The 22,881-nt window shown below is 40.1% G+C and overlaps 1 protein-coding gene across 2 annotated transcripts in view; it reads left to right on the top strand.

Moving 5' to 3' along the window:
• Positions 1–21,673, top strand: part of SMAD5 (SMAD family member 5) — a 37,442-nt gene extending 15,769 nt beyond the window's left edge. For both annotated transcript variants that reach the window (XM_058677270.1, XM_058677269.1), the window contains exons 2-7: positions 516–1,075; positions 7,481–7,732; positions 8,886–9,005; positions 14,348–14,569; positions 16,473–16,729; positions 19,269–21,673. In XM_058677270.1, coding sequence (XP_058533253.1) covers positions 673–1,075; positions 7,481–7,732; positions 8,886–9,005; positions 14,348–14,569; positions 16,473–16,729; positions 19,269–19,412 — 1,398 coding nt within the window. In that variant the 5' untranslated portion in view covers positions 516–672 and the 3' untranslated portion in view covers positions 19,413–21,673. The remainder of the gene's footprint in view (positions 1–515; positions 1,076–7,480; positions 7,733–8,885; positions 9,006–14,347; positions 14,570–16,472; positions 16,730–19,268) is intronic.
• Positions 21,674–22,881: the final 1,208 nt, after the last annotated feature.

Raw genomic sequence — 22,881 nt, 5'->3', positions numbered from 1 at the left:
AGTAAGATTTAACATTGTAAACAGACCTGTTTTTGTTAAATTGTATATTTCCCTCAAATTTATCTAATAGTCATTATTTTGGAAATAGGTACTTATCAGTTTTATGAAAATTTCATGTGCTTGTGATTTGAGAGTTTGGTACATCTTAAGATAACATTTAATGTTTGCATTTGCCCAAACTGAATATAAGTCAGTGAAACATTTTAAAGGTAATAATAATTTTAGGAAAGAACTAGATTTCTGGTCTTTTGTTCAAATCAGTATATGTTCAAAATTGACACAGCAAGTTTTTTTTTTTAATGTGTAAAAGGCAGAGCAAACTGTATTTGCTTTTGATTATCATTTCACATTGCACGTTAGTTACTTGTTCTTGTTATGAGGATGTGATTTGTAAATGAGTGGTCACAGAATTTTGAGAGAAAATTTCTTCTCGAAATAACATTTTTTAAAAATGGATTTCATATGTGTAATTTGAGTTGGTTTAAATTAGGACCCTTTCCCCCTTTCTCTTTCAGAACTTGAACCAATGAGAGGAACCCATGGCACTTGGGAAGAGAGATGCTCCTCCCTGCTTGAAGGGGGCTTGGGCTTAGGGCCTGTGTGAGTTTCCACCCGTGTTCTTGAGTAGCTGCTGACTTTGATTACAGGAAGGTCTCTGAAGATTGGTATCAAATGACGTCAATGGCCAGCTTGTTTTCTTTTACTAGTCCAGCGGTGAAGCGATTGTTGGGATGGAAACAAGGCGATGAGGAGGAGAAATGGGCAGAAAAAGCAGTCGATGCGTTGGTGAAAAAACTGAAAAAGAAAAAGGGTGCCATGGAGGAGCTGGAGAAGGCGCTGAGCAGCCCAGGACAGCCGAGCAAATGTGTCACTATTCCCAGATCTTTAGATGGACGCCTGCAGGTCTCTCACAGGAAAGGCCTACCCCACGTTATATATTGTCGGGTTTGGCGCTGGCCTGATCTACAGAGTCATCATGAGCTAAAGCCATTGGATATTTGTGAATTTCCTTTTGGATCCAAACAAAAAGAAGTTTGCATCAACCCATACCACTATAAGAGAGTGGAGAGTCCAGGTAGGTTTGCAACCTTGAGAAGTATGAGAAATAAGCAAACTTCTCCCTTCCTGTTTTGTGTGCAGCTGTATTTAGTAATTGAAAAATTATATTTGCCTTGTGTTTACTTCTTGAACATTTAAATTTTGGAATAGTGACTTATTCAATTTGTCTTTGTGTACATAGGTGATAAACCTCCCAGGTACCCATTATCTATGCTCTGCCTTTCCTTTGCCAAGTCTGTCTCTGTTTTGTTGAAGCTTAAGATCAACACAAGCCCTAGATCCATTTCCTTTTTGTCTGTTCCAGAACCAGGTGTTCTGTGGGTGCGTGTCTAGCCCACGGTGCTGAATGGCTTGCAAGTCTTGGCTTTGCTCTCAATTCCAACTTCCTGTTAATGTGTAGGTGATAACTCGAGGACTTCAGTCCCTGCTATCTGTGTGGAAGACCTAGATTAGGTTGTACGCTCCTGGCTTTGGCCTGGCCTAGACCCAGCTGTTACAGATCTTTGGGAAGTGAACCAGGTCTTTCTCAGGCTTTCAAGTGAAAGTGAAAATAAGTAAACATAAGTTTAAAAAAAAATTTTTTTTTTTTTTGCAAAATTATCCCACTCTGAAGCATTGTATTTTCCCCTTTGCCAAATTATTTCTGACAGTATACAAACTGTCATGGATACTGTATAAACTGGCCATTGTAAAATAAAAGTTACCAAAAAGTTTTTCTTTAGACTGCATTCACCCACCCTTGACCTACTGCACTGCTTCCTATGGCCTCTGTTTATTTCCCACATGTGTATTTCCTATTCTTTCGTGCTATAGGTTCAGTTAGTCTTTCTTGCTTTTTTCTTTTTTTTTTTAATATTTATTTTATTTTTATTGGAAAGTTAGATATACAGAGAGAAGGAGAGACAGAAAAGAAGATCTTCCATCCATTGATTCACTCCTCAAGTGTCCTTAACTGCCCTGATCCAAAACTAGGAGCCAGAAACCTCTTCCAGATCTCCCACGGGTTGCAGGGTCCCAAAGCTTTGGGCTGTCCTAGACTACATTTTCAGGCCACAAGCAGGGAGCTGGATGGGAAGCGGCACCACTGGGATTAGAACCAGCACCCATCTGGGATGCTGGCGCGTACAAGGCGAGGGCTTTAGCTGCTAGGCTACTTCATGGGGCGCAGTTAGTCTTTCTTACCTATGATTTTTTTAAAAGATTTATTTATTTTTCTTGGAAAGTCAGATACACAGAGAGGAGGAAAGACAGAGAAGATCTTCCGTCTGATGATTCACTCCCCAAGCAGCCACAACGGCTGGAGCTGAGCCAATCTGAAGCTAGGAGCCAAGAGCTTCTTCTAGGTCTCCCATGCCGGTGCAGGATCCCAAAGCTTTGGGCCATCCTCACTGCTTTCCCAGGACACAAGCAGGGACCCGCATGGGAAGTGGGGTTGCCAGGATTAGAGCTGGCACCCATATGGGTTCCTGGGCATGCAAGGCGAGGACCTTAACCACTATGCTATCATGCCGGGACCTGATTTTTTTTTAAGATTTGTTTTTTATTGGAAAGGCAGATTTACAGAGGGGAGGAGATACAGAGAGAAAGATCTTTAGTTTCCAAGTGGCTGCAGTGGCTGGAGTTGAATTGATCTGAAGCCAGGAGCTGGGCGCCTCTTCTGGGTCTCCCATGTGGATACAGGGTCCCAAGGTTCTGGGCTAGCCTCTGTTTCCCAGACCACAAGCTGGGAGCTGGATGGGACATAGAGCAGCTGGGACACAAACCGTCAGCATATGAGATCTTGGTCATGCAAGGCGAGGATTTAGCTACTGGGCCACTGCACCAGGCCTGTTACCTGTGATGGTTAACAAAATTTAGTTCCTTGCAGCCCATTAGACTCTATGATGATTGTAGGCTGGAGATTGCTTTCAGTTTCTTGTCACTTGACAGTCTTTATAGGCAGCTCACTTTCGCATCATCTTCATTGCCAGTAAGGAAGAGAGTGTCTATTACAAGAAGGGCACGATATCCTTTGGAAATAGAATCTCATGCATCCTGTTATCTTTGCCATGTTCTGTTGGTTTGAAGCAAGTTCCAGGTCATGTTGATGCTTAAGAGAAGGTACCCCAAAGAGATGGATACCTAGAGTGAAAGTCACAGTGGCTGCCTCAGTCTGTGTACCGCACTGTGTTTACGTGGAGGGTAATGTGACCTAGGTGTGCTTAAAAAAAACCCCAACTCAGACATTGAATGTGAAGACTAGCAAAAGAGTTTAAGTGAATACACTATTAGCGTTCAATTTTAAGAGCTTTATAACTGCTTGTTGACTTTGAGATAACTTTGACTTTCTTGTTGAATTCGTGGGGAGCTATAGCCTTGAAAGAATACTTCAGGAAAGGAAGATGTGATGAAGTAAAAGAGAAAGATACTGTGAAAAGATTCTTTATTTACCAAGAGTAAGTCTATGAGTTTTGTGCACTGATGCTCCCCGTTGCCAGGATGTGACTGATGACCAGACAATAGAAATGCATTTTTTTGTGATACATTTTTCTTCCAACTGTGGTTCATTCTATAGCATGGACTGGAATATAGCTCTGTTAAAAATGATTCTGAAAATTTCATATCTTTCTTAGTTCAAGAATCTGAAAAAGACTAAGAAACCTGATTTTTGCCCCAAGACAATGTCTAGGGGGAAGACACAGCTGGACCACATATGGATTCATATAACTTTCCCCTTGATCAAGCAGCTATGACAAAGTGTGGATCATTTTATGATAATCATATTGATTAGGTAGTAATGGTAACACTTAGTGAGTGCTAATGGGTTAGGTGCTTTTGTAACTATTCTGTAGCTCTTTTCTAGACTTAGAAATGGGTACTTAAGAGTTTTCAGGTATGGAAACCAAGATTTAAAAGGGAAGTAATCTATAGGATCAGTTGCAAAAAGATAAAGATAAAAACTGGGGAGTGATAACATGATAAAAATAGATAAAAAAGCCAGAGGAGGTCCAGTGTTTACATTTATATTATTTTTTTTAGAAGTTATTGAAAGGCACAGTGACAGGGAGAGAAACAAATCTTTTCACTCCACAAATGGCTATAGCATCTGGGGCTGGACCGCCCTGAAGCCAGGATGCTGGAATTCCAGCTGGGTCAAGTGGGTATCAGGTGTCTGTGACTGTGCCATCTTCATTGCTTCCCCAGGCACATGAGCAAGGAGCAGTGTCAAACGCAGCAGAAGTAAACAAGTGCTCCGATGTAGGAGCCCCTTACTGCCCATGTTACTGGTGATGCCTCTTCTTGCTTAGCCATGGCCGTTGCCCCTCATCCACTGTTTAATAGACAATATTTCCAAGTGGGTAAGCCTTGGTTCTGGATCCACACTTTGTGGGTCTCAGTCTTGTGGGTTTTACCATATACTTATTGCCAATGTGACTTCAGGCAAATTATGTAACTTTTATTGTGAGTTAGTTTTGTCACCTATAAAATTAGATTAATAATGTCAGCCTCATAGGATTGTTGTGGGGCGTAGGTGAATCAATGCATGAAAAAGTGCATAAGTTAAAACCTGAACTGGCTCATGGGGGACTGGCATAGTGGCTACCTACAAGTGCCAGCATTCTATATGGATGCCAGTTCTTGTCCTAGCTGTTTTACTTCCTGTCCAGTTCCTGGTTAGTGGCTGAAGTCTTTGGGACCCTGTGCCCATGTGGGAGACCCAGAAGAAGCTTCTGGTTTTGAATCAGCTCAGCTCCGGACATTGCAGCCATTTAGGGAGTGAATCAGTGAATGGAAGAAGTTTCTGTCTGTCTCTCCTTCTCTGTAAATCTTCCTTCCAATAAAAATTTTAAAAAATGTTTTAAAAAATGAACTGGCTCAAATATCAGTTCTAATAGCCAGTTCTGATAAAGTAATAAATTTTGGGTTGCAGGAAGTATGGTGATAACATTTTTGAGAAAATGCTGCTAGAGCAGCTCTGACATCTGAAAATTGAAAGAGCACAGTGACCAATAATCAGAACAAGGGAGGGAAAAGTCCCTTGTTAAATGCGAGTATATCATAGATAAAAAGATTGCAGAAACTTCTAGAAACAGAAAACAAGATATATACAAAGGATTGGGAATTAAAATATTGAATTTATCCACACAAGTGTGGATTCTAGAAGAAAATGAAGCAGTATCCTCAAAATTCAGGTGGAAAGTGTCTGAAATTTTGCCTCCAAACAGACAAAACCTAATTATTTTTATCCATGTGAAGAATCAGACAAGAACTTCTTTGTTTCTTATCCTCACTGAGCTAGGTAACAGAGGACAAAGTCCCAAGTGTGGGACAGGTCTGGAGAGAATCGAGCAGCAGCCAGTCTAGAGCAGAAGGAAAAGATGGAAGCTCTAGGCAAAAACATGGGGTCAGTGAATGACCTGGGACCCATGGCATCTGAAAAATAGTATTGACAGGCATTTGAAAATTTGTGGAGATTCTAGAAATGTTAGCATTTATATGAAAGTAAAGAACGAGGAAACAGTTAACTAATGAAAGTATTCCTCAGGAAAACAACATAGTTCAATTGGCTCAACAATTAATAAATATAAATATTGGGTGTTGGTTTAATAAGAAGTATTCATATAACTCTTGAAAGAGAGGAATTAATACAAGGAAGCTACCCTACTTGCAATAAAATCAAGTGTAATTTGTCTTGAAAAATCAAAGCAATATAAGCATATAATTTAACAATGAACAAAGTAAGTATTAGAAGATATTGCTCAGTTTAAATTTATGGTGACAATATTGGGGAGGGCTAGAAGTTGCTATCTTTGTTATGGTCTCTTTAAATATACATTATAATTTTGCCTGCCACTTTCATAACAACTCTTATTATATTATCTGATTATATTATCTGATAATAAAATTTTTAAAAATCTTGTGCATAGATGCTTCAGAATCAAGAATGAAGCAAGTGGTTATAGTTATGCCTTAAAAAAGACTACATCATTACTGCACTAATTCTTTAGTTATTTCACTAAGTCTTTCAGATTACTTGCCATCTAAACATAGAAATTCTTGCCATCTATTGCCTTGCGGTTGAGTTGCAGCTGCTCTATCATTTATTAGAACAGCAGTTGTTAGTACACAGTAGAAACAATTGCAGTTAGATGTTGACCAGGCATTTATAGAAGTAATTACACAAAAAGAAACAATAAGCACTCAGTTTGTAGAGCTTCTGTTTGATCACTTATGTCTTCATGGGCAAGTACCCAACTGTGTCACTTAATGACAGGCCGACCATTGGTGCTGAACGTTGTCAAAATGAAATTGTCTGAAGTGAAATTACACTGACAAATATTGAAAAGTTAGAAGAAGGGATGAATTGGTATAGTAAGAGTTTGAATGAAGTTTGGTTTTATTTGAAGATTTTTTTTCCCCATTTTCTATAGGGGAAAGTAGTCAGATGTTTGTGTGTAACTTATGATGTGGATGTTTCAAGAAAGTGAACATTTGCGGTGACAGTTTACATTTTTAAAAAATGCATCCATTTAAATGCCTACTTACTATTATATATTTTCCTTATGATAGTATTTAGAAGGATGAATTTGAGTGGAAGGCTTGCATGGAAGTAGTGTTAGTTCCTGTTTTCAGAGAATCGTTTTGAAGAAAACCTTACTGATATCTGAAGCTAAGAAAGATCAAGTGTTCAGAATTAGAAACCTGCAGATTTTCAGAGCATTCATATAATTGACTTCAATTTTGCTTTAATATTTCCTTGGTCAAGTAACCATTCTGTTATTTCCCTCTAACTTGCCCCACTAGCACTCCCATATGAAGTACCCCTGATTGTTTTTTTAGAGAAGATGGGTGGGTTGGCTTGAAAAGCAGTTACAGAGAATGACTGGAGAGCTAGAGATACCTTCGATCAGCTTGTTGGTTTCCCAGAGTTCCCCAACTAGGAGCTCCCAGGTGTGTCGTTGGACTGTCTTGCACAGTTCTTAGGCACAGCAGTGGGAGCCGGATCAAAAGGAGCAGCCTGAAATCCAAGCAGAGCTCAGATGGGGTGCTCGTGTCACAGCTGGGGACTTGAGTTGCTGTATGATGATGTTAGCCCCCTCCTGATTCTGTAAGGCCCAGTCAGGTGTGCTTCCCACAGTATTTTGTTGGATTTCACAAAAACTGGGAGTGCTCATCTCTTTTGGATTTCTGTTGCATTTTCTAGGCTGTGGTTGCTTTAAAAGATGACTCCCCTCCTATGGACAAGGAGTTGTGTGCTTTTGAGTTTCTTTAACAGGCTAAATGGTTACAGTTTTGGATTTAGTATTGTGTAAAGATGGCTTTAGCCCTTTCCTAAAAGTAAGTTGTTTTAGTAGGTTTCCAATTTTATGTAATTTCTTTACCAGTCTATGATGTGGATGGGATATCCCTGACATGATTCTTGTTGATTTTTGTCTTTCAGTCTTACCTCCAGTATTAGTGCCTCGTCATAATGAATTCAATCCACAACACAGCCTTCTGGTTCAGTTTCGGAACTTGAGCCACAATGAGCCGCACATGCCACAAAATGCCACATTTCCAGATTCTTTTTCCCAGCCCAACAACACTCCTTTCCCCTTATCTCCAAACAGCCCCTATCCCCCTTCACCTGCTAGCAGCACATACCCCAATTCCCCAGCAAGTTCTGGACCGGGAAGTCCATTTCAGCTCCCAGGTAAGACTTTTATTAATACAAGAAGGATAATTCCTGAGAGTCAGCGCTTTGTTTCACTGTGGCTCCTTGGGTAAAATGCCGAGTGCCGAGAGCTAGCTCTCCTGGAATCTGTTGTTTAGATAATTGATGTCCAGAAGAGTTTGGATTTGATCTTGCTCTGTATAGTATGTTTTTAAAATGTAGGAGTTAGACATTTTCCTAGTAGCCTTTTCTGTAACTTAAAGGTTATAATAAATTCTGTTCATGTGTGTCATGTAAAGGCATTTTATTGCTCTGTCAAATTCAAGAGTCATGTAAGGATATTCTTGTATTGAAACAAAATGTTGGTTAATTCAAGTTTTTAAATTTTTTTTGTGTGTGTGGTTAGAGGTGTCAAATATCAGCTGCTAAACTTCATTAGAAATTTATTCAAAAACAGGTGTTCACACATTATGTTAGTTTCAGTACTCTTTGTAGCTGTCTTTCCAGCGTGTTCCATACAGACCTGGGGTAAAAGACAAGTTATAGTTGTTATTTATAGTTACTGAGACCCTGAAGTCTAACTGGCTTTTACAAAACAGTCAGAAGTGGTGGAACTTGGAAGATTTTGTGGTTAATGTTAAGTTTCCTCATCAGATTGTTACCACACAACAGCAGTTTGTGTATAAGATGAAAGTTGCAATTAATGTTAATTGCAAAATTTGAGGAATAGTTTTCCATTGTTAAATGATAATGTATAATGTGAGGTGATTTTGACAAATTAGGAATCCTTGTAGTACTTATATATCTAAAATAGAATAACCTAGTCTTCCAATTGATTTTCAGTAGCTGCAGTGTCTGAACATAGTTCTAAGCAAATGATGAAAATTCTTGAAGTCTGTTTTAATGAATTTTAACATTGAATTTAGTTCTCTGGATTACCAGGGATCTGGGCTTAGTAAATATCACTTACTCATAGGTTTTCGGTAGCTGTTCATATCATATGTCTTCTTTCCTCTCTCCTTGCCCTAGGACAGTGTCCTACATTTTTGTATGTGTGATATTCAATAAAAATCCTACTGGTAATCTTACAAAATTTTTAAATGCTTTTAGTGTGATAACTTTGAGCAGGTGTGAGATTTTAACTATTTTTTTTTTTTTGAAACTTTAACCTGTCTCATTTTCTTCCTCTAAGCTGATACACCTCCTCCTGCTTATATGCCCCCTGAAGATCAGATGGGTCAAGATAATTCGCAGCCGATGGATACAAGCAGTAATATGATTCCTCAGATAATGCCCAGTATATCTAGCAGAGGTAAGAGAAATACTTAGCTGGGGCAGTGCTGTGGTGCACAGGTTAAAGCATCCTACTAGACTCAGCACCTTCTCCACATCTTAGCTAGGTTGAAGTATAGAGTTCAGTGCATTAAATACATCTGTAATGTGCAACCATCTCTACTCATCTACCTTCAGAATTCTTCACCTTGTGAATCTGTGTGCCCATTGACCATTTCTTCCTTCCCCTCTTCCTGGCAGCCTCCTTTCTGTCTTCTGTTTATGTGATTTTGACTGCTCTGAGGTGTATCAAATATAGTAGTGTGTGTGTGTGTGTGAGAGAGAGAGAGAGACTACATTATTTCACATAGCATCGATGTCCTTAGAGCTCACCTATGTTGAACTGTATCTTGTGATTTCATTCCTTTTTGAGGGTGAGTCATACTCCAGTGCATGTGTATACCAATTTTGTTTTTCTGTTCATCCATTAATGAGCACTTGGCTTGCACTTTATTTTGACTGCTGTGACATGGGTGTACCACAAACCTCTTCAAGACCATGTTTCCAGGGGCCCGGTGGCGTGGCCTAGAGGCTAACGTCCTCGCCTTGAACGCCCTGGGATCCCATATGGGTGCCAGTTCTAATCCCGGCAGCTCCACTTCCCATCCAGCTCCCTGCTTGTGGCCTGGGAAAGCAGTCGAGGACGGCCCAAAGCTTTGGGACCCTGCACCCACGTAGGAGACCCGGAAGAGGTTCCAGGTTCCCGGCTTCGGATCGGCGCGTACCGGCCTGTTGCGGGTCACTTGGGGGGTGGAACATCGGATGGAAGATCTTCCTCTCTGTATATCTGACTCTCCAATAATAATAAAATCTTTAAATAAAAAAAAAGACCATATTTCCAGTTCTTTAGGGTCAATACTCAGAATTGGAATGGCTGGGTTATATGGTCATTGTTAGTTTTTGAGAAACAAGCAATATAGTTTTCCATAGCAGCTGTACCGTTTTGTTTTGCCAGCTATGCTGTGCCAGAGTTCCAGTTTTTTATATCCTTGTTAGTGTTTGTTATTTTGTATTTTTTGGGGTAATGTCCATCCTAATGAGTGTGAAGTGGCAGCTTTAAAGTTTGATTTGCATCTCCCTAGTGAGTGGTATTGTGAGCATCTTTTCATGTGTATATCAGCTTTGGAGAAATGTTTCTTCTAAATGCTTTGCTCATTTCTGAATTGGCTTTTTTTCCTGAGATGTACGAGTTTTTAATATATTCTGGATATTCTTATAAGGTACACAATTTGCAAATCATTGTATAAGCTTTGAAAGTGAGATGTGTAGTTTTCCAGCTTTGAAATTTTTCAAAAAATTTTGACTTGTGTTTTTTACAATTCCATGTATTTTGATATTAGCTTATTAGTTTGTGTGAAAAACAAATGCAGGAACTGTGCTTTGCTGGAGTTCACATTAAATTCAAGATCAGTTAGGAAATATTTGTCATCCTAACACAGTCTTCTGATACATCGGCATGGAATATCTTTATATTTCTCAGTTTTTATTATGTAAATCTTGCACTTTTAATTGTCTTTAAACTTATTTCTGAACAAATATAATTTTTAATATAATTTTGAACTTTTTATTAGTATGTAAGAATTCAATTGATATTTTTAAAAATGTGTTTTATTTTTTTGAAAGTTACAGAAGAGAGAGGTAGTCACAGGACTGGACCCTTGGCAAGCCAAAAGCCAGGTGCTTGACCACACAGTGCAGGGGCCCAAGCGCTTGAGCCGTACTCCACTGCTCGCCCCGGCGGGGGCCTGGATCTGCAGGAAGGCAGCCAGCACTTGCATGTGGATGTCAGTGTGGTGGGCAGCAGCTTAACATGCTGCACCACAGTGCTGGGCCCTCACCATGACCTTGCTGAACTCCCTCTTGGGTTTTCTACAGTCATTTTATTTGTAAATGAAAGCATTTATCTTTTCCTTCCAAGTCTGTATACTTTGTATTTCCATTTATCTTATTGCATCAATGGTACTTCTAGTACAGTATTGAAAAAGAATGTGTGGAATGTTCCTGCCTTGTACTGTTCTTAGCAAGAAACTTAATAAAACCTTCAGTATTTATTGTATTGCTAGTTGTAGTTTTTAAATTTATTCATTTTTTTTTTAATTGAAAAGCAGGCTTACAGAGAGAAAGATACTCTGTCTGCTAATTCACTCCCCAGATGGCCACTACAGCTGGATCTGAACTAATCCGAAACCATAAGCCAGGAGCCAGGAGCTTCCTCTGGCTTCATGCGGGTGCAGGGTCCCAAGGCTTTGGGCCGTCCTTTACTGCTTTCCCAGGCCACAAGTAGGGAACTGGATGGGAAGTGGAGCAGCCAGCACATGAGCTGATACCCATATAAGATCGTGGTGTATGCAAGGCAAGGATTTAGCCACTAGGCCATAGCGCCAGGCTTGTAAGTTGTAGATTCTCTGTAAATGTTCTTTACCTATTTGGAAGAGTTTTTTATTCCTAGTTTGCTGAGTGGCTTTGGTTTTAGCTAAACTTTTGTTTATATAAAGTTTTACAGATAATGTTTTGTTAAATCTTTTAGGTTGCTGAGAAAGAAGTTTGCAAGCCTGAACTAGAATCTGCTAGAAAATTTATTTAAATTGCAATGTTGCTGCTCTGTTCTCAGTTGTGACCTCCCCAAATTTGTCTGTTTCTGATGGTATTTAGGAAGTAATTAAGTTTCTTTTTTTTTTTTTTTAAAGTCATGATTTCTTTTTTTTTTTTAAAGATTTCTTTTTATTTATTTATTTACTTTTTTAATTACAAAGTCAGATACACTGAGAGGAGGAGAGACAGAGAGGAAGTGGAGCTGCCGGGATTAGAACCAGCAGCCATATGGGATCAAGGCAAGGACCTTAGCCACTAGGCCACACCGCTGAGCCCAGTAATTAAGTTTCAATAAGGTTATGAGGTGAACTCACGGTAAGGTTATGAGAAGAGAGATCCCACTCTCTCAGAGCAGTAAGATGATTGGTGACAAGCTATGAAGTGGACCCTGCTCAGACACTGAAGTTGTTGCCACCTTGATTCTGAACTTCCTGCCTGCAGAATGACACATTTCTGCTGCTTGAGTCTCTCACTCTGGTGTTTTGTTACAACATGGTTGGCTTCTAGAGATAATTTGCTGCTGATAAAATACCTGGAAAATAAGGACCTGACTTAAAATCTAGGTAAAAGGTAGAATTTTGAGGTCCATGTCAGAACACACCTGGGTGTGGGTGACAGGGTGCCAAAGTACTCAGCCATCGACTTTCTCAGATGCGTTGCAGGTAGCTGGATGGGCAGCAGAGCAGTGGGAACTCAAAACAGGGATCCCTATGGAACACCATAGTGGCAAATGTTTAGCCATTGTGGCACAACAGTGCTGAAGGAATGGCCTGCTTCCTCTTGTGACTAACGGTAAAATGTAAGAGAAATGAAGAATGAATTGAGCTAAAAAAGAGCCATAACTTTATTAAGAATTTGGAAAGTCTTCATCCATATTGCGGAAAATGAGAAAAGCATGTTCACAAGAGAATGCTAACTGTGTTGCCCACGAAGCAGTTGGTGAGGTTGGTGCGGATGTGAGCCATAACTCTGTCAGGCATCCACTCCGACAGGGTACAGCTCAGTTTGAACTAAAGGAAGCAGACTGGTGGGAAGGAAGGAAGGCTGTCAGGTTTCTTAAATTCTGTAGGACAGGTCACGAAGGTACTGGACTGAAAACTTGTTCTGTTCTTCGAAAGGTGATAGAGACGATTATGAACCAGGCTGCTGCCCTGGCTTCCAGACTGGATGTTCTCCCAAGCTGAGTTCCACCAGGAGCCTGGAGTTGGCTACCTTCCCACCGCCCACCTCCAGCTCATAACTGGTTTCACAGGTTTACATCAGGAGAGCAATTTTGCCTTGGGATTTTGCCTGAGTCTCACCCACTTCTGATTTAGAGGAAACTGGACTTTAGACTTAGGGTACTGATAGGAGTTAAGACTGCAGGGTTTTGGCTTGGAGTGTATGTATTTAACTTGTGAAAGATACGAATTTTGGAGGGCTAGGAATGGAATGCTTAAATGGTTGCAAATTCTGATGTTGAAACCCTAACCCCTAGTGTGTTGGCATTTGGAGATGGGGCCTAGGGGAGGTAATTATGGGTAGATGGGTTGATGAGGGTGGAGTCCTCCTCCTGAAGAGCCTAACACCCTCCAGGAGGAGGAGGAGGGACTGCCCCTTCCTCGCCCACACTGAGATAAGGCTCCAGGAGCACAGACAATGAGAGGGCATTTTTCTGCAAATTGCAAAGTGGAAAACCTGTCCCTTGATCTTTGATTTCCATGACTGTGAGAAATAGATTGCTGTGGTTTAAATTAGACGGAATTTGGTATTTGTTAGCACAGTCCAAGAAGGTTGAGATTTTTGTCAGTCTGTATGGTTTTAAAAATTGTCAGGCTAAAACTTGTATCTGGTGTTGTGTTTTTTTTGTTTTTTTTTTGTTTGTTTGTTTTGTTTTTGGTTGTTGTTTTTTAGAGGTGGACTCAAAGGCAGGCAGGACCATAAAACTTTTTCAAAAAGACTGAAAATTTGGGGCCCTGGCGCTGTAGCCTAGTGGCTAGTCCTTGCCTTGAACACACTGGGATCTAACATGGGTGTCAGGGTCATGTCCCAGTGGCCCCACTTTCCATCCAGCTTCCTGCTTGTGGTCTGGGAAAGCAATGGAGGACAGCCCAAGGCCTTGGGACCCTGCACCTGCATGGGAGACCCAGAAGAAGCTCCTGGCTCCTGGTTTTGAAATGGTTCAAAAGGCTCAACTCTGGCCATTGTGGCCACTTGAGGAGTGAATGAGTGGACAAAAGATCTTCTCTGTCTCTCCTCAGTGTATATCTGACTTTCCAAAATCAATCAATAAATTTAAAAAAAGAAAATTTTCTTTTCCATGTAAAGTGTGGTTTGGGTTGAAGAGTGTAAAAACAGTAAAAATCTAGAGTTTTAGGCCCCTTATGATGTCTCATCTGAATAATGCTCTACCTCCAAGTGTCCTATATGGGCACCAGTTCATGTCCCAGCTGCCCCACTTCCCATCCAGCTCCCTGCTTGTGGCCTGGGAAAGCAGTTGAGGATGGCCCAAAATCTTGTTACCCCATGTGGGAGATTTGGAGGAAGCTCCTGGCTCCTGGCTTCACATCCTGGCTGTTGTGGCCACTTGGGGAGTGAACTAGTGGGCAGAAGATCTTTCTCTCTGTTTCTCTGTTTCTCCTTCTCTGTAAATCTGCCTTTCCAGTAAAAATGAAATATTTTTTCAAAAATGGAAAATAATCTATAATTTCTTATAATTCATTAAGTTTTTCCTGTCTGGTTTATTCACAGATGTTCAGCCTGTTGCCTATGAGGAGCCCAAACACTGGTGTTCAATTGTCTATTATGAGTTAAATAATCGTGTTGGGGAAGCTTTTCACGCATCGTCTACTAGTGTGTTAGTTGATGGATTCACAGACCCTTCCAATAACAAAAATAGATTCTGCTTGGGGTTATTGTCGAATGTGAATCGTAATTCGACAATTGAAAACACTAGGCGACACATTGGAAAAGGTAATGTTGTCATTTTTGTTCTTGCTGTGTGTTATGCACTGTCTAAGCTTTCTGGAAGTATATAAAACTTAAGGCTTAACCTCTGTCTCAAGTGACATATATTGGAGGCTGTATTACAGAAATAAAGACAGAGTTAGTCCCCTCTTCCTTGTCATGCTTAGCTTTCCTGGAGTGAAGATTGTCAAGCCATATTTAGTTTTTGGGTGTTACCTCAAAGTTGTATGGAAATTTGCCTTGTTGATAACAATAGCCTTGGTAGTTCGATAAACTACACAGGAAATTGTGGAGAATAGCAATTCTGGTGAAGAATTAGGAGTTTTATAATTATGGTGTTGGATATCTGGGAATATATTGAGTGTTGTCTAGGTATCAAAGCAGAGTCAGAGGTGGGAAATCAAGCATGATGAATGTTGTCTTCAGTGGCTTCACCACAGATTGTGGCTCCAAGGTTTGGTATATAATAAGTCCCACAAGTTGCCACAGTAAACAAGACCCTGTTGCCCTGCACCTGTCTGCCCTGGAGTGCCCAGCAGTCAGGAAGAAGGTTCATTGAGGCACAGTGTCACCTGGAGGCTTACTTCCTGTCCCTGGCTGTTGCTGCTGCTTGCTTTTTGTTCTCAGAAACAAAAATAAAGAACATTTTTATGAGTTTTCTCGTAGAAGATATTTTTGAAAGTACCATCCCAAAAATGAGTTGTAAACTCTTGCCACTTTGTGTACTTTGTTGCCAGTTGCTTTGATTTATCAGGGGAACTGCATCACGTAAGTTGCCCTGAGTTCCACCTCACAATGCAGCAGAAATAATTTAAGAGAAATCCATTTGGTGAAATCTGAAATTCTTGAATTAATTTCCATGTTTTCCCTAGTACACAGTTCCTAAGCCTTGTCTTCATGGGTCATTTTTACTTGTTCACAAAACACAGTTTTTGATATCAGCCCAATATTCATTCTCAAATTATATGTATTTAAAATCTAGAATGGAAATTTATATTTTGGAGCATAATAAGATCCTCAAAGATTTGTTAGAAGAACAAATTTCTGATACCTTAGAGAATAAAGCCAAACCAGACACACACCTGTGTATGAAGCAGAAATATTCCAGAGTGAGTTAGATTTGTAATTAACTGCATATGAAAAGTTTTGAAAGTCTGTGTCTTCTGCCTTTGAGGAAGAATGAATTTGAAAAGGTGGATGGGTAATTTGGGAGAATACTAGATGTCTTCAGTGTTAGTGATAGAATATACTTGGAAGAGCAGAGAGAGAGAGAGATCGTCTGTCTGTTTCACTCTGCCAAATGGCCACAAGGGCCAGGCCTGTGCCAGAAGCCTGGAACTCCGTCTAGGTGTCCCTTCTGGGTGCCCGAGGAACCGTGCTGTTGCAGGTGGCCGCTGAGGCTCTATGCCACAAATTCTGGCCCCAGAATTTTAGTTTTAAAACTTTTCACTTACATATATATGTATAAATTAAAACAAAGTAGAGAATCCTATCTAAAATGCTTCTTGTGACTTGAAGTGTATAGCGTTAATATATATATAAATATATTGCAGTCCTTTAGTAGAACGAGTGCTATGTGACTGTTGACAGCCCAGTCACGCGTTTGAGGCATCAGGAGGCATTTTCAGTGTTCCCTCTCGGAGCTACTAGGAGATTGTTGGAGAAGGAAAAGAAGCTAAGAGTGAATCCCTGTTTGTCTTTCATCCTCAGTTCCTTGGGAGCAGAGCCACCTAGTACTGGGCTTGCATTAACCTCTTAATCCTTTTTGGCAGTGGAAGGCCATCTAGTGGTAGCCTTTAGTTGCAGATAATTGGGAGCTGTGAATCTGGGTATTTCCTACAGACTGTACTTACCTTGTTGATATCCAGCATATGGCCTTGGTGTAGCTGACTCTTGCTGTCTTTTTAAGGTGTTCATCTCTACTATGTTGGCGGGGAGGTGTATGCCGAGTGTCTCAGTGACAGCAGCATATTTGTGCAAAGTAGGAACTGCAACTTCCATCACGGCTTTCATCCCACCACTGTCTGTAAGATTCCTAGTAGCTGCAGTCTCAAAATTTTTAACAATCAAGAGTTTGCTCAGCTTCTGGCCCAGTCTGTCAATCATGGATTTGAGGCAGTGTATGAGCTCACCAAAATGTGCACCATTCGGATGAGTTTTGTCAAGGTGAGCGAGTTGTGATTCATAATATAATGTGAGGTGCTATAAATATGTGTAGTATGTCTTCATGTTGTATTTAAAATTTTATCTGTTAAATGAAAGCAAGTAATTTTGACATGATTTAATGTTGTTTTAAGTTGTTTAATATAACATTTCGTTTTGTAATCCAGAATTATAAAACTTATGGTTGACTAATTTAGATGTCAAGTAGGGGCTGAGTTTAGGAAAAAGTGTAGTTAAAAGGCTGGAAAACATTTTATATTAAAAGTGCATTTTCAGTTCTTAGCATCAACAGTTCTATTATTATATTCTAACATAATAACAGTGGCTTAGATTATGATAGTTATTTTTACCTGTATCTAAGCTCTAAGCATTGGTGAAATTCAAAGGACTTTGTAAATTTAGCGTTTACTCTCGATCTGGTTTTATTGACATTGCAAAGATTATGGTTCACAGGAAATTGTAAAAGAACTTTAGTGATGGGCCCGGGATGATAGCCTAGTGGCCAAAGTCCTTTCCTTGCACACACCAGGATCCCATATGGGTGCCGGTTCTAATCCTGGAAACCCTGCTTCCCATCCAGCTCCCTACTTGTGGCCTGGGAAGATGGCCCAAAGTCTCGGGACCCTGCACCCACATGGGAGACCCAGAATTTTAGTGGTGTGTTTAGACTACCTGTACCTCTCCATGGGCCTAGAGGAGACTGGCAGAGTGAGGGCTTTCAGTCTTGCGCCCCAGCAGTCCCTCGCTGCTTTGTTGTAGCTCTGCTGTATTTACATCAGATTATCAATTATCTGGTGTGAATTCCGACTCTCTGTGAATATGTGACTTTTTCTTATTAATTTTCATGTCTACTCCCCGTCTTCGCGACCCATTTCTCCTGTGTTCCTCCTACCCCACTGTTCTGGGCCACAACTGCCATAAGCGGTAGAACAGAGAATTTGATAAATGTAAAGCAGTGAAGTGCAAGTTTTGATGAAGAAGTAGTGTATTTATTTGAAAAACATAGGAACACACAAAGGCAGTGTGCTGTCTCGTCTGCTGGTTCCCTCCGTGTCTGCAGCATTAAGACGGGACAAGGCCAAAACCAGAAGTTGGGAATGCAGTGTCGCTCAGGGCCCGCTTGCTTGAGCCGTGGCCCACTGCCTCTGTGGGTGCACCATTGCAGGAAGCTGGAACTGAGAGGGGCAGCAGGACTCCAACCCAGGCTCCTGGGTATGGGATAGCAGCATCTTGATCACCACACCGAATATCTACCCACTCAGCTTGAACTGTAGGCTGGAGTTTTAGGCTAAAATAGTTCAGCTTAGCTCCTCCATTAGTTTCCCATCTCAAAGGACAATTGCCATTTAATGCCAAACTAAATAATACGTGCATGCATTGATAATATGAATAGTGCTTTATCTGCTAGTCAGAAAGGATGAGGGGAGAAAACATGGGCCGCACTTTTGGCTTAGCAGTTAACTGCACATGGCATGTTGGAAATTCTGGGTTTAACACCTGGTTCGGGCTTCTCCCTGCAGCCTTCTGCTGATGTGGATCCTGGGAGGCAGGAAGTGATGGCTCAAGTAGCTAGGCTTTTGCCATTCTTGTGGGAGAGCTGAGTTCCCATCTCCTGGTTTCACTCATTGTGGGCATTTGGGAAATTAACCAGTGGATGGGAGCTCTCTCTCTCTCAAATAAATAAAAAACAACAACAGCAACAAAAATTCTTGGTAGCTGTCTGACATGAACTAACTTGGTACTATTTATGAATTTATGTAATTGAGAATGTATTTCATTACAGAAACTCTATTTTAGTTATGAGGTATTCTGTTGCATTTCCAAAATATATTTCTGGACTAATTTGGCCCCATAGATTTCTTTTTTTTTTCTTTCTTTCTTTCTTTCTTTATTATTATTGTTGCTTGTTGTAATTTTATGATACAGTTCCATAGGCTCCTGGTATTTCCCTTATCCCAGCCCCAATTCCCCCCTCCCCCCACCTAGTTCCTCTATATCATTACTACAGTATAGTTCTTTATACACAGTCATATGTCCATCATTGCAGGCATGGACAATGGCAGAGAGCCCAGCATCCTATTGTCAAGATATAGTGAACAGTTATGTTGTAAGTCCATCTTTGTCTGGAAGTAGAAATGCATACTACATTGTATCCTCACATCTGGATATGTTAGTCTCCATTTCACAGCTACTGTACATCCCCTCAAATGAAAAGTCATAGTAGAAAATCAGCAATAGAAAGAAAATAGAAATTTGCAATGCCATGAAGTTAAATAACATGTTACTAGATAAGACAGTCTCCATTATAAAGCTACTATACATCCCCTTAAATGAAAAGCCACAAAAAAAAAAAAATCAGCATCAGGAAGAAAAAGAAATTAACAATAGATTTCTACTAAGGGAGTTATGTGTTATTTAAAAATTCATGTATTTTTGAATAATGAGTTTGTTATTTTGCCATTTCTGGTTTTAAGCTATCTGTTTGTTAGACTGGTTGACTACTGAACAATAAGTTTGCCATGCTGTCTGTTCATTTCCGTAGGGCTGGGGAGCAGAGTATCACCGGCAGGATGTCACCAGTACCCCGTGTTGGATTGAGATTCATCTGCATGGGCCTCTTCAGTGGCTGGATAAAGTCCTTACTCAGATGGGCTCCCCTCTGAACCCCATATCTTCTGTTTCATAGTGCAGAAGTATTCTTTTCAATTGCATTATTGATGGACTTGTTTTAATTTTGGAGAAACTTTCAGTACAGATACTGTGAGCTTACATGGAAAGCAGATATTACAGCTTATTTTTTTTCTACATAATTGTGACCAATACATTTGTATTTTGCGATGAATCTACATTTGTTTGTATTCCTATTCACGTGATTAACTCTGAGGTGTTGTGAAAGATACGAAGAATTATGCCCCAGGCCAGAGGTTTGCATTGCTCTTAAACTGGAACATGCTTTTGCTTTATTGTCACAGTAATTTTTTGTTCGTGAAATTTTTTGAAAAAGGAATCGCATGGTAAAAAGTGAAAGTAGACTGTATTGGAAAGTAAGTCTTCCTCCCACGGTTGATCTTCCAGAGACTAGTTTTACCACCATTTTTGTCCCGCCGTTTTTATAAAAGTACAATTGATTGGTTTACAAAAGCAAAAGATAGGGGCTTAAAAGGAGTTCCGGGAGTCTTGGATTAAAAGGAACACTGTGCACTCCTCAGCAAGCAGCACTCAGTAAGAGTGATAGTTTTCTAGAGGACATCCTAAAATTTACCTTTAACATAGCTAAGTGTCAGTGTAATGTGATTTTATGCCGTGTACCTTTATAAGACATTTCCCTTTTAAAAATAATATTGCAAATAACGGATCTCTAGTATATGTCATTTACTCAGAATCTGTCGTAAATACTACTTTATAGCCAGTGACAGTGCATGCATGGCTGTGGGCAGCTCTGCTGCTTTTGGCCAGTGTTGCGAGAACTCTGATTTTTACATGCGTTAGTCTTTTGTTTTGCACTTTGATGGGTGGCAGTTCTTAGTGTGAACTTCGGTATAACACTCAAGTGACTTGGATGTAGATGCTTATCTTTACTTCCTTGGTTATCCCTTTTGTATTAATAAACAGTGCAACTTTTAGACTACAGATGTAGAAAGTTAGGCTTTTTCCTATTTTTTTTTTTTTTTAAATTTTCAACTTAGGTTTTTATAAGACTGTTATTGTGTAGCTCCAACATCAGGTGCCTTTTTAACTCCCTATGATTGTATGGATGTTATTAATGTTGGAAATCACACACTTAATGCTACTGCTTTCTGTCAACCCACTCATGTGGGGACCTTTGTCCTGTAGCTCTGGGGGTGGCCCTTCAGTGTGGTTCCAAGAAGGAGGCTTCTGGCTCAGTATCCATATGAGTTGGCAGTGAATATTGGCATGGCTGGTTTTTGGAGTTTGTAGGATCTTAGACTTTCTTCTCGCCATCAGCGCTCTGTTTCCATTTTAGTAGCCTTGCGGGTGCTAGACTCCCAAAGCATAGTCTTCAAAGAAGAGATACCTAATAACCCTAAAATGTTAATAGAAAAACTTTTAGCCACTTTTTATAGGGAGCAGTTTAATGGGCAATTAGTTGTGGCAAGAAAATAAATAAAGACGTTATTTGGGGGAAAAAATAACCTGATTTACCCAACACAAGTTTTATTTTCTGGTGCCTTTTGAAAATATGTGGAGATGATGTCGTTCTTTCGTTTAAACTGTTAGTTTGGTTTGACTTTATAGTTTACTATTTTTGCTTTTGTGGGAAAAAAAATTATGTCTTTCTAGGAAAGAATTATGCAATTTCTTTTGTTGTCTGTGCCATTATTTATTGTTTTTTTTTTTTTTTTCAAATGCAGCCAGTAGGTGGTTTGAGTTCTTTGAGGTGAAGGCCATTGGTGTCCCAGCTCAGCATTCTTGCTAGGTGACAGAAACACTTAGTGACAATCACCTGAGCCTTAACACAAGTGTTGCAGCCATGCATCGTTGCTCTCAGAGCATTGGTAGCCACCTGGCAAAGCCATTTGCTTGATATTTTCATCATTTCTTTGCCAGCTGAGGCACATGGCTCAGTCTTTGGAACAGATGTGTGGTAAAGAAAAAATTTACTCAAGTTGAGTGATGGAAACGTGTTAGTCTTCAGCAGCTTCTAGTGGTAAACCTAAAAGAATCTGTTGCACAGTTTTTTGGATGTTTTGAACTGAGAGTTAATTAAAAATTATTTTTATTTGTGGCCATGATGTCACAGCTATTGGAATTAGGATTTTATATCATTTTCTTTTTTTGTTGTCTTTAAGGTGTAGCTCATAAATGATAGTACTGAAGCTATTAACTGTTGGGAGTTTCATGGAGAAGTATAAACTTTTTTGTGCGTTTACTAAAAGTTGTGAACTTGGCACCTGTGGATTTTAATGAAAACTTCATTCACTCTAATTGCTTTACAGTCTCTTAAGTATGCCCTTGTCTCTGTGCATAGGAAATGAAAACTGCAGTTCTAGCAAAAAAAAAAGCATCTTTTTAGACTTCCTTATTTATTTGAAAGAGTGACAGAGAAAGGAAGAGACAGAGAGAGAGAGATATTCACCGAACTGCTCATTCCTAAGTGCCTATTCTCAAATGCCTACAACAGCTGGGATGGACCAGACTGAAGTCTGCAATCAGGAACTCTGTACGAGTCTCTCGTGGGGGTTGCAGAAACCCAGCTACTTCCCAGGTACGGAGTTGAGTGGGAAGTAGAATAGGTGGGACTTGAACCAGGCATTTTGATACGAGATGCATTCCAAGTAGCAGTTTAACCCATTGTGCCATAATGCCTACCCCTTGAAAGTTACAGCTTTAAGTGTTTATGTAATCTGCAGAATGTTTCATAGTTGGTCAAATTTAGGAAAACATCACCACCAGAATAATCACTGTTTTTACAAGTATATACCAGCTGAGAAAGATGTTCAGAATGTGTAAATAAGAAAGTTACCATCAGGTTGATAGGTTCAAGAAACAGAGTGGAGTCAGATCAACCACAGTGATGAGTTACGACAAGAAAATGTTGATTGCAGAAAAGCAGAATGTGAGAGGTACATTTAACAGTCATCTGTCTACATAATGACATAGTATGGCCTGGTTGGCACTGAGGAATGTTAACTAGTAGGCATGTTATTAATCTTATGAGATTCACTCTTTTTTTAAGGAAATTTGAGGAAAACAAAATATGAATTACATGCCTCAGAATATAGATAAATCACTTTTTACACTTCATTGTTGCTTTTTAAGAAAACTGGTAATAGAATTGACTGGGCTCTAAGAGTAGTTTAATAGGTTGATAATTCCACATGCTGCACCTAATTATTCACAAAGCAGATAGAGCATTTTGATACTCTATCTAGCATTGGAAAGCATGGCACTCTTTGGAGTGTAGATTGGTTATTGAGTATTCAGGTCTGGAACCTGTTGTCAAGATCTCACCTGCGTTCCAAACCCCGCCTCCCGGGAGCAGTTCCTTTCCCTGTCACAATGCTCTCTCTTGGAGGGGACCATGGACATGGCAAAAGCCATCACTCCAGCAGAGACGCTCCAACATGTGCTAGTTACTGTCTGTTGGTGGCACTGTGCTTGGGTTACCCGGAGTGTCTGGTGGGCCTATATAG

Source organism: Ochotona princeps, chromosome 19, assembly GCF_030435755.1.
Source record: "Ochotona princeps isolate mOchPri1 chromosome 19, mOchPri1.hap1, whole genome shotgun sequence".
Classification (NCBI taxonomy): Eukaryota; Metazoa; Chordata; class Mammalia; order Lagomorpha; family Ochotonidae; genus Ochotona; species Ochotona princeps.
Note: the sequence above shows the minus strand (reverse complement) of the source record. Positions and strands in the feature narration are given on the sequence as shown.